This window comes from Bombus pyrosoma, linkage group LG11 (genome assembly GCF_014825855.1).
Source record: "Bombus pyrosoma isolate SC7728 linkage group LG11, ASM1482585v1, whole genome shotgun sequence".
NCBI classification, from domain to species: domain Eukaryota; kingdom Metazoa; phylum Arthropoda; class Insecta; order Hymenoptera; family Apidae; genus Bombus; species Bombus pyrosoma.
The window spans coordinates 10091247-10102708 of record NC_057780.1 but is presented as its reverse complement, the minus strand read 5'-3'; the positions used below and the strand labels follow the sequence as shown (position 1 = coordinate 10102708).

General features: G+C 32.5%; 4 protein-coding genes across 9 annotated transcripts in view; 3 read left to right on the top strand and 1 right to left on the bottom strand.

Annotated features, from left to right (window-relative positions):
* LOC122572725 (crossover junction endonuclease MUS81) overlaps positions 1 to 11462 on the bottom strand; it is a 57093-nt gene that overhangs the window by 27741 nt on the left and 17890 nt on the right. For 3 of the 5 annotated variants that reach the window (XM_043738087.1, XM_043738088.1, XM_043738090.1), the window contains one exon: positions 11315 to 11404. The exons of 1 other annotated variant lie outside the window; for it this stretch is intronic. Coding sequence is in view for 1 of the 4 variants with exons in the window: in XM_043738092.1 (XP_043594027.1) it covers positions 11382 to 11404 (23 nt within the window). In the remaining 3 variants the exon portion in view is untranslated. Of the gene's footprint in view, positions 1 to 11314; positions 11405 to 11462 lie in introns of those variants that run through there. One more of the 5 variants, XM_043738092.1, reaches the window with a different exon arrangement.
* On the top strand, positions 2013 to 4728 carry LOC122572730. The gene is made up of 10 exons (XM_043738105.1): positions 2013 to 2027; positions 2379 to 2542; positions 2676 to 2801; positions 2873 to 2990; positions 3114 to 3378; positions 3505 to 3621; positions 3721 to 3811; positions 3892 to 4028; positions 4094 to 4226; positions 4519 to 4728. Coding segments are annotated over exons 1-10 (1206 nt in total). The 5' UTR covers positions 2013 to 2026; the 3' UTR covers positions 4573 to 4728.
* On the top strand, positions 4928 to 8124 carry LOC122572729. Of its 2 annotated transcripts, XM_043738104.1 has the most exons (10): positions 4928 to 5452; positions 5802 to 5965; positions 6099 to 6224; positions 6296 to 6413; positions 6532 to 6796; positions 6923 to 7039; positions 7139 to 7229; positions 7311 to 7447; positions 7525 to 7657; positions 7983 to 8124. In XM_043738104.1, coding segments are annotated over exons 1-10 (1206 nt in total). In that variant the 5' UTR covers positions 4928 to 5451; the 3' UTR covers positions 8037 to 8124. The 2 variants fall into 2 exon arrangements, with proteins under 2 accessions (XP_043594039.1, XP_043594038.1); XM_043738103.1 differs by lacking the exon at positions 7983 to 8124 and having other exon boundaries at positions 7525 to 7759.
* On the top strand, positions 9170 to 11307 carry LOC122572728. The gene is made up of 8 exons (XM_043738102.1): positions 9170 to 9407; positions 9541 to 9666; positions 9734 to 9851; positions 9947 to 10211; positions 10337 to 10453; positions 10523 to 10613; positions 10689 to 10825; positions 10903 to 11307. Exons 1-8 carry the CDS (start codon positions 9195 to 9197, stop codon positions 11060 to 11062), a joined length of 1227 nt encoding a protein of 408 aa, XP_043594037.1. The 5' UTR covers positions 9170 to 9194; the 3' UTR covers positions 11063 to 11307.

Here is an 11462-nt window from a genome sequence, read left to right as displayed (position 1 = left end):
TTATAGCTCCAAATGGTACAAGGCACCCGTGCAGATTCAAAAAGTACTATACGTGATGCAAATAAGATGCAGAAAGTTTTGTTCATTGACGGCAGGTGGATTGTATGAAATGAATATAGAAAACTTCGGAATAGTATGTATAAATTTAACAATATTATATGTATGTACGTACAGCGGTATATAAAAATTTCTGATTTTTTATTACATATCGCAAAAGCGATATTTTAAAGCACCTTTCGAAGTACATAGTATAGTATGAGCATAAATCAAGTGTCATTTATTATACTGTCTCTTCCTACCTGTTATGCCCTTATATTCAATATCAGATAATATCAGATATAATGTGTTTGTTTACAGGTATAAAAGAATTTAAAGGGCGATTATTGAAGCTAAAATAAAATGAAAATAAAGAATAAAGAAATTCCTTTTTCTGATTTGTTTGTTGATTATTGTCAATTAAAAATTGAATGATATATCCCTGTATGCGAGCAAGAACCCTTACAGGAACAAAATTAGGTCAACCTAAGCAGCGGGGTACACAGTGATCCTCAAATCCAACGATACATGGGTAGCAGTTTCCCTCGCACAAGCCGTAGAGAAGATGACGTTCGAAGATGTAAATTATCCTGCACAATGTTTCCTCTAGCTCTTTGTTTCCATAAATAATTAATAAATAATGGCGCACATAAACAACGTTTATACAAATTTCACACACGTACTGCCATCGCCCCGTCTGTGGTTGGCCGATTTTTCTTAGAAAACGTTGTGCAGGACAATTTGCGACTTAGAAAGTCACTATTTCCTTCCCTACAGCTTTTCTCTTTTCTTTTTTCGCTACATTTGTGCAAGCTGCTGTCCATGTATCGTTCGATTTGAGGATCCCTATGCACTCCGTTGCTTAAGTTGATCTAAATATTTTTCGTTCGTGTAAGAAAACTTGCTACAGCACGTTATTTCGGGCAATTTTTAAATGACAATGACTGCAAAAAGATCAGAAAACGGAATTTTTTTATTTTTGATTTTCTTCTTATTTTAGCTTCAAGAATCATCCCTCAAATTTTTTTACGCTTGCAAGCGAACATCCTGTATATACGTATATGTATTATCCACTAATTACAATTATTTTAATTTTCAGACCTTCAAAACGTGCATGTCCTATATTACAATGATGATGTCAGTTAAAAATTAACTCAGCACATCTGTCGAATGTAATCGTTCATACATCCAGTGTGTGTTATATAAAGTTTTACTAAGTATAGAAATGATATGATAGATAATTTACATGTAATACTGAATATATTGGACTACTCAAATGAATAGAAATATAAAACCACACACATCAGATATCGTGTTAATATTTCAGTACATAATTCGTACCTAAATAACACATTTGCTACCATTTCACTGAATTCCTTCGACACCACGTCAAGAATAATTATACAGATTTAGGCAGATAAAATTGGTACAAGTACAAAGATAACAGTGCTGTTGTTAGAATATTCGCATGTTCCGAACAGTGATAAACATGTCGGTGGAGAATTCTTAATTGAAAATCGAGGAAAGTATCCGAACTCGAATACACCGTGCACATAAAGAAATGTTTTCAAACAGTCAGCGCTATGAAAAATTTCCTACCACTTACAATCAGTACTCAATTGGTATACCAATACTCAATTATAACAACTGCTTATCCATGTCCCGCCGAGCGCCGTAACATGTGTTACAAGAAAATCGAAAAGCAATCATTTTCGTATCAAAGACGATGTCACAAGTTAAGAGTGATACCGTAGTAGACTACCTGGCAACAAATCGATACGCTATAATATGTAATGGCAAAATTGACGCATTTCCAGCAACATTGAATGTAACTACATATGACTACAGCATAACTACATATAAGCATATTGATTTTTACGACTTCAGAATGAGATCTCATACTCCACACGACACTTCTTAAACGCGCGATTCCTCCAAAAGCGGTTGCACAAGATAAAGAAGCCGACGCTGGAGACTCGAAACTACAACCAGTAAGGGAAAGAGATTTACACCACATCAAAGAAGTGGTTCTTTTTAAACTAATGATAAACCTGTGGATATTTATGCAAACCTATATTTGTAGGAATGTAATTTAAAAATCGTACTCACGCAGAACATGGTTTTACCTATTTCATTCTATGAAGAATATTATATGTGAATATTTTATATATTTTTACATGTGCATTCTTTGCGTTTCTTTACTGAAATATCCTATAAAAGCATAAAAATCCGCAGCGTCTAGTGATATTGATGTTATGTTGATGTTACTTCTACGGTATTTAATATAACCTCATGGGGTAATCTGAGGTAATCAATAATTAATCTGAGTTTGGAGTATTTAGTGTGTCAGAAAACTGGGAGCTCCGAAATACTTCATGTGACATATTACAATAAACTCGAACGATACATCCAACTTTTGGGGCAAGATCCGCGTCATAAAAGTAGCACTAGAAATATGATTGTAATAATAGTGGTGACTAGTATCGCAAGCATCACTATCCCAACGGTAAGAAAAACACGTCAATCATTATATAGAAAAGTAGGAAGGATAAAATGAGGAAACTGAATTGAGTGAATGCTACGTAATGAAGCTAATAATCAGGTAATGTCATTAAACAATTGGGACCTGCAACCAATAGACGATAGAGTTATTTGCGTCGTTGCATAATAAGGATATGGATGGAGTCATCGAGTGTTTACCACATTTTGTTGCATCTTCCATCAGCGCGGTTAAAGTATTAAACATGCATTTCAACAAACGAAATGTGTGCAAATATCCTCTTACATAAGAATATTTTAAACTATACAAGTGACATAAAAAATTATTTTTTTCTAGTTCAGTAAACTGTTCCAACTTGTGGCTAGACAATGGCAGCAGCTGAAATTCAACGATGAATTGCACGTTCTAGAGAAAGTCGTCATGCAAGGCAACAGGATGGCGCACTTTTATCGTAGTAAGTAAAGAATTTAAATTCAGAACACGATTTCCAATATTTTTAATGTTTAAAGTAAAAGATCCTCCCTGACATATACATAGAATTATTTACGCGTAAACAATCAATTGTGTTGACTTTCAGACACTTTAGTATCTTTTATGGTACTGTTCTTGCTGGTGCCACTAATTTCCCCAATGCTTGATATTGTCCATCCAATAAACGGAACTCGAACACGCCAACAACTGCTAAGAGTTAATTACATATTTTTTAATGATGACGACTATTTCTTTTACATATATTTACAATTATTTTGGAGCTCTGTCGTTGTAGTGTTCACCATAATAGGTGCTGATTGGTTATACATGCTAATAATTCATCACAGTAGTGGATTATTTGCGGTTTGTGGGTAAGTATCCTGATATTATGCAAGATTTGGTTATTAGTCGCCATTCTCGCATGTACTAGTAAATATTATAATAACTATAATTTTTTTAAGTACACACGTTTTTATTATTTGTTTTCTTAACAACAGATATCAAATTCAAAAGGCAACTGCGAAACCAAACTACATTACTTGTGAAAATATTTTTGAGAATGCGACGTATGAAAAGTTTCGAAATTGCGTGATGATGCATAGGGAAGCCATACAGTATGTATACATTAATCAACAACAAAGCATAATAAAAGTCGGCAAAATAATTACAAAATTATGAAATGTGACTAATATAGATCTTCATTAATTATAAAGGTTTTACGATATATTGAACGAAAGCAGCCAAAGTAGTTATTTAATCCAGGTTGGATTGAATATATTGAGTATTAGCACAGCAGCAGTTCAAGTAAAGAACAATCTTGACATTGATAACGGATACAAATTAAAATAGATCTCGGTAAGTAATTATCTTATTTTATTTTTCAGACCGTGGTAAAGTTGAACAGACCAGAGGAAGCAATACGAAGTGCTGTATTTTGTGGCGCTTGTCAATTTCATTTGTTTCTACTTAGCTTACCTGGCCAGGTACTTCTGGATCATTGCTCTGATTTAGCAGATAATATGTATGTGTTTAGAAACTATATATATCAATCAGGCTCGAATAAAATTAAATGTTCGTATCAAATAGTTACAGCTCCACATGGTACAAGGCACCTGTGAAGATTCAAAAGGTACTATACGTGATGCAAATAAGATGTAGAAGGTTTTGTTCATTGACGGCTGGTGGATTGTATGAAATGAATATAGAAAACTTCGGAATAGTATGTATAAATTTAACAATATTATATGTATGTACGTACAGCGGTATATAAAAATTTTTGATTTTTCATTACATGTCGCAAAAGCGATATTTTAAGAAACCTTACTAAGTATATACTATATATTAGGTTTATACTATAACCACAAAGCAATTATCATTTGTTGTACTGTTTCCAATTATCTATTATGTCCTCATATTCAAAATTAGATCAAATTTCTGACTTAAAACTTTTCCAAATCAATATATTTACATATAGTATATTAACTACTATTTACGAATATTTTAATCTTCAGACCTTCAAAACGTGCATATCCTATATTACAATGTTGATGTCCCTGAATGGTTGAATATGCATTACCTGTCGAATGTAATCTCATCCACTGTATGTTATACACAGTTTTACCAAGCATATAATTAGTATAATAAATAGCTGACATGTAATACTAGACATATTTGATGACGTTGGCGAATAAAGATATAAAAATCATCTCTCTTATACGGTGTTAATATTTTAGCACATAAATCATACCTGAATAACACACATGACACACATTCACTACCAATTTCAATGAATTCCATTTACATTACTTCAAAAACAATTTCGCAATTTTACAAGAATGAAATTGATGCCGGCAATGATACGTCTAACGATAACATAGATCCACTGGTTCTAATATTCGCGTGTGGCAAACAGTGACAATCTTCTCAGTCAAGAATCCTCAATTGGAAGTCCGAAGAAGTAATGCCAAAATATTAGAAACTGGAATACACTGTGCATCTTCTTTCAAGATCAATGTCACAGTTTTGAAAACTCAGTTAGCATTTACCATTAAAATTTAACTGGCATGTCGTATGAGACGATATCAATAATTCAGGATAATTATACATAATAATAAGCCTTTCATGTTCCGCAGAATATTTTGATGGGAGCTAGAAGAACATCAGAAAATCATACTTCTCTTAACCATGATGATGTAATAAATTTAAAATAATACCAAATTGCACAGCTGTTCGACAAGAAACTGAATCTGTGTAATATATAATGACCCAAATTATACATTTTCAGTAACATCTAATGCCTTGTAAAACTACATATGAACAATATTGATTTCCATGATCCTCAGATGAGAACTTGTACTCCATACGACATTTGTCAAATACGCGATTTCTCCTAAAGCACTCGCATCAGTTAAAAACGCCAGCGTTAGAAATCTCGAGATATAGCCAGTAACGGAAAGACATTTACACTAAAAATATAAATAATATTCAGTTCTTCTTGAACTAATGATAACACTGCGGGTGTTTATGCAAACCTATATCTCTGTGAATATAATTGAAAAAATCGAACCCAGGCAGAAAATGTGTTTAGCTGTTACATATTATAGACAATATTATATATTGATTATTTTATACATTTTTGCATATAATATACATTTTTTTCATCTCTTTCCCTCAAAATTTCCCATAAATGCATAAAAACTCGCAGTGACTAGTGAAATTAATGTTATGTTGTCGTTATTTCTATCGTCTTTAATATAACGCGAATATATAATTAATGTGAGCTTGGAGTATTCAGTGCTTCAGATAACCGAAGGCTCCGAAATATTTTACATATCTTACTACAATAAAATCGAACGATACATCCAACTTTTGGGGCAAGATCCGCGTCATAAAAGTAGCACTAGAAATATTATTGTAATGATAGTGATGATTAATATCGCAAGCATCATTTTCCCAACGGTAAGCAAAACACATAAATCATTATGTAGAAAATTAACGAGGATAAAGTGAAGAAACTGATTTGTGTGAATGCTATGTAACGAAGATACTAATCAGGTAATGTCATTAAACAATTGGAACTTGCAATCGATAGATAATAGAGATACTTGCGTCATTGCATAACAAGGATATAGATGGAGTCATCGAGTGTCTGCCACATTTTCTTGCATCTTCCATCAGCGCTGTCAAAATATTAAATATGTATTTCAACAGGCGAAGTGTGCGCTAATTTCTTTTTATATAAAAAAATCCTGAACGATGCAAGAGGCATAAAAACTTATTTTTTTCTAGTTTGACAAGTTGTTTCAACTTGTGGCAAAACAATGGCAGGAACTGAAATTAAACGACGAACTGCACATTCTAGAGGAAACCGTCATGCAAGGTAACAGGATGGCGCAATTTTACCATAGTAAGTCATGGTATCACAATTCTCATCATGATTTCCAATATTTCTAATTTTTAACAAAAACGGTCCTCCCTGACATACACGTAGAATTATTATTATAATCGATTGTACTAATTTTCAGACACTTTAGTATCTTTTTTGGGATTATTCTTGCTGGTGCCACTAATTTTCCCCATTCTCGATATTGTTCATCCAATAAACGGAACTCGAACACGCCAACAACTACTAAGAGTTAATTACATATTTTTTAACGGTGATGATTATTTTTTCTACATATACTTGCAATTATTTTGTGCAGCAGCTGTTGTTGTGTTCGTCATAATTAGTGCAGACTGGTTATACATGCTAATAATTCATCACGTCAGTGGATTATTTGCAGTCTGTGGGTAAATGTCATAATGTTATGCAAGACTTGGTTATTAGTCGCCATTCTGTCATGCACTAGTGAATATTGTAATCACTATATTTATAGTAAGTATACAAATGTTCAATATTTGTTATCATAACCGTAGACATCGAGTCCAAAAAGCAACTGTGAATCCAAACAACTCTACTTGCACAGCTGTTTCTGAGAATTACATGTATGAAAAAATCCGGAATTGCGCGATGATGCATAGTGAAGCTATACTGTATGTATTTATTAATTGACGATAAAGCATAACAGAAAACGATAAAGTAATTAAAAAATTACAAAATATTGTTAATATACACTTTCATTAATTTTAAAGGTTTTACAATATATTGAACGGAAGCAGTCAAGGTAGTTACTTAATTCAGGTTGGATTGAGTATGTTGGGTATCAGCACGACAGCTGCCCAAGTAAAGTATAGTCTTGAAAATGATAACAAATACAAACTGAAAATAATTCTATGTAAATAATTGTTATACTTCATATTTCAGATAGTAATAAACTTAGATAGACCGGAGGAAGCAATGCGAAGTGCTGTATTTTGTGGGGCTAGTCAATTTCATTTGCTTTTACTCAGTTTACCTGGACAGGTTCTCCTGGATCATTGCTCTGATTTAGCAGATAATATGTATGTGTTAAAAAAGTATTCATATAGATTACATTAGTTACGGACTCCAACAAAATTAATTACTCCTATCAAAATAGTTACAGCTCGACATGGTACGGAACACCCGTGCAGGTTCAAAAAGTACTATACGTGATGCAAATAAGATGCAAAAGATTTTGTTCATTGACGGCAGGTGGATTGTACGAAATGAACATAGAAAACTTTGGGATAGTATGTATCAGTCTAGCACTATTATATATACGTACAGTGGTGCACAAAATTTCTGATTTTTCATGTGATATAACACACGCGATATTTTAAAGAATTTTACGTAATATTACTGTACTATAACGATAAAACAATTATTTTTAGTTCCACTGTTTCCTTTTATTTATTGTGCTCTTCATTAATATTACATATTACATGTTAGATAAAATTCTATCAAATACGACTTTTACAATATAAGATGGGAAACCTACCTGGCTGGGAACTTTTGCGTACCACTATATTTATATATACTATGTTATCTTCTATTTACGAATATTTTAATCTTCAGACTTTCAAAACTTGTATGTCCTACATTACAATGTTTATGTCTCTGAAGGACTGAACTTACATTACTAGTCAAATGTAATATCATCCATTGTATATTATACACAGTTTTAACAAGCGTACAACTAGTATAATAGATAGCTGACATGTAATACTGAACATATTGGATGACTTTAGCGAATAAAGATATAAAAACATCCCTCAGATACAGTGTTAATATTTTAGTATAGAAATCATACCTAAATAACACACATTCCTTACTATTTCACAGAATTCACATTCTACATTACTTCAAGCATAATTATACGACTTTAGGTACATGAAATTGGTGATAGTATAAAGATAACACAATCCTATTGTTACAATATTCGCGTGTTGTGAACAGTGATAAACTTATCGGTAGAGAATCTTCAATCGAATGTCAGAGGAAGTAGTATTACAACTAGAATACGCTATTCATAAAAAGAACAATGTCTTTCAGGATCAATGACACTGTTTCGAAAAATCTCTCGACACTTACAATCAATATTTAACTGGGACGCTGTACGAAACGATATCAATATTTAAGAGACTAGCTATAATGACAGGTGTTGCATGTACTGCAGAACATAGTTTTGACAGGCTATAGTAGAACCTCGGAAATCATAATTTTCTCTATAAGTATGATGTCACAGATTAAAAATTATACCATAATTCATATTTGTGTGATAGCGAATCGAAAAAGTTCACATCAACAATTAGTGGAAATTGTAAATGTCCAGTAATGTCAAACGTCGAGTAAAATTACATACATACGTGCCGTATTGGTCTTTATGATCCTGAGAAGGGAACTCACACTGCCTACGATACTTGTTACACGAGATTTCGCTTAAAGCAATTGCACGAGTTAAGATCACCGGCGTTTAAAACCCAAAGTTATAGCTAGTAAGAAAAAGAGATTTACACTAAAACTAAAATATTTAGTTCTTTTTAAACTAACGATTACACTGCGGATATTTATGCACACCTATATTTGTACAAATGTAATTGAAAACCCCGCAACCAGACAGAAAAATTTTTTACCTGTTATATATTATAAATAATATTATACTTCGAATGTTTTATGTATTTTACATATGATATGCATTCTGTGCATCTATTTCCCTTAAAATTTTCCCATAAATGTATAAAAATGCGCAGCGTCCTGTTATATTAACATTACATTAATATTATTTCTATGATATTTAATATAACTCGTATAATTAACGTAAGCTTGGAGTATTCAGTGTTTCAGAAAACCGGGGACCCCGAAATATTTCACGTACCTTACTATAATAAACTCGAACGATACATCCAACTTTTAGGGCAAGATCCGCGTCATAAAAATAGCATTAGAAATATAATTGTAATAATAGTGGTGACTAGTATCGCAAGCATCACAATTCCAACGGTAAGCAAAACACGTCAATCATTATATAGAAAAGCAAAAAGGATATAATGAGGAAACTGGATTGAGTGAATGCTACGTAATAAAGCTAATAATCAGGTAATATCATTAAACAATTGGAACTTGCAATCGATAGACAATAGAGATACTTGCGTCATTGCATAAGAAGGACATGGATGGAGTCATCGAATGTCTGCCACATTTTATTGCATCTTCCACCAGCGCTGTTAAAATATTAAATATGCATTTCAACAGGCGAAATGTGCGCTAATTTCTTTTTATTTGAAGAAATCCTCAACCAAAGGGCATAAAAACTTATGTTTTTCTAGTTTGACAAGCTGTTCCAACTTGTGGCAAAACAATGGCAAGAGCTGAAATTAAACGATGAATTGCACGTTCTAGAAGAAACCGTCATGCAAGGCAACAGAATGGCGCTATTTTATCGTAGTAAGTAAAAATATCCCAATTCACGTCGTGATTTCCAATATTTCTAACGTTTAACAAAAAAAGTTCTCCCTGATAGAGACTGTACTAATTTTCAGACACTTTAGTATCTTTTATGGGATTATTCTTGCTAGTGCCACTAATTTCTCCCATTCTCGATATTGTCCATCCAATAAACGGAACTCGAACACGCCAACAACTACTAAGAGTTAATTACATATTTTTCAACGGTGACAACTATTTCTTTTACATTTATTTACAATTATTTTGGAGCTCTGTGGTTGTGGTGTTCACCATAATAGGTGCAGATTGGTTATACATGTTAATAATTCATCACAGTAGTGGATTATTTGCAGTTTGTGGGTAAATGTCATGATGTTATGCAAGACTTGGTATTAGTCGCCATACTCGCATGTACTAATTAATATTATAATCATTACATTTATATTAAGTACATACATTTTCATTATTTGTTTTCATAACCGTAGACATCGAATCCAAAAAGCAACTGTAAATCCAAACTACTTTACTGGTAAAGCTATTTCTAAGAATTACACGTATGAAAAGATCCGGAATTGCGCGGTAATGCACAATGAAGCCATACGGTCTGTATTTATTAGGATAATCAAAAAATTACGAAATGTCACTAATATACATCTTCATTAATTTTAAAGATTTTCAGATATATTGAAAGAAAGCAGTCGAAGTAGTTACTTAATTCAGGTTGGGTTGAATATGTTGGGGATAAGCGCGACTGCTGTTCAAGTAAAAACAATCTTCAAAATGATAACAAACATTAAAAGTAGTTTCAGGCAAATAATTGTTTATATCATTCTTCAGACAGTAATAAACTTAGACAGACCGGAAGAAGCAATACGAAGTGCTGTATTTTGTGGGGCTGATCAATTTCATTTGTTTCTACTCAGCTTACCAGGCCAGGTGCTCCTGGATCATTGTTCTTATTTAGCAGATAATATGTATGTGTTAAGAAAGTATTCATATAAACTACACTAGTTGCAGACTTCAACAAAATTAATTACTCGTATCAAAATAGTTACAGCTCCACATGGTATGGAACACCCGTGCAGATTCAAAAAGTACTATACGTGATGCAAATAAGATGCAAAAGATTTTGTTCATTGACGGCAGGTGGATTGTACGAAATGAATATAGAAAACTTCGGAATAGTATGTATCAGTCTAGCACTATTATAAATGTATGTTAAATACTGTGCAAATATGTTTCAGATAGATTTCGTACTTTATATTCTAGAACTGACATTTTAAAGTTTTATTTAGCATTAATAGCGGCCCTTATTTATTCTACTGTTTACTTTTACTTGTTATGTCACTGTAGTCAATATTAGTTAAAATTTCGTTAAACATCTATTTTGAACTACAAAGTGAAAAATCTATTTGTCCACAAACCTTTGCACTGTACTTATATATTGGTATTACATTACTTACTATTTTCGAGAATTTACATTTTCAGACCTTCAAGACGTGTATGTCCTATATCACAATGTTGATGTCATTAAAAAATTGAATCCAGGTTACCTGAAATATGTAATTTTACTTACTATGTTTTGTACCCAGTTTAGCCAGGAGTACAGAT

Bases quoted from the DNA above. Each gene is read 5' to 3' on its own strand.
- LOC122572730 (XM_043738105.1), top strand. The intron at 2,543-2,675 runs GTAAGAAAAACA...TGCAACCAATAG, and splicing joins CAAGCATCACTATCCCAACG to ACGATAGAGTTATTTGCGTC. The intron at 3,379-3,504 runs GTAAGTATCCTG...TCTTAACAACAG, and splicing joins GGATTATTTGCGGTTTGTGG to ATATCAAATTCAAAAGGCAA.
- LOC122572729 (XM_043738103.1), top strand. The intron at 6,225-6,295 runs GTGCGCTAATTT...ATTTTTTTCTAG, and splicing joins TGTATTTCAACAGGCGAAGT to TTTGACAAGTTGTTTCAACT. The intron at 7,448-7,524 runs GTATGTGTTAAA...CTATCAAAATAG, and splicing joins TCTGATTTAGCAGATAATAT to TTACAGCTCGACATGGTACG.
- LOC122572728 (XM_043738102.1), top strand. From the start codon at position 9,195: ATGATATTTAATATAACTCGTATAATTAACGTAAGCTTGGAGTATTCA. The intron at 9,667-9,733 runs GTGCGCTAATTT...ATGTTTTTCTAG, and splicing joins TGCATTTCAACAGGCGAAAT to TTTGACAAGCTGTTCCAACT. The intron at 10,826-10,902 runs GTATGTGTTAAG...GTATCAAAATAG, and splicing joins TCTTATTTAGCAGATAATAT to TTACAGCTCCACATGGTATG.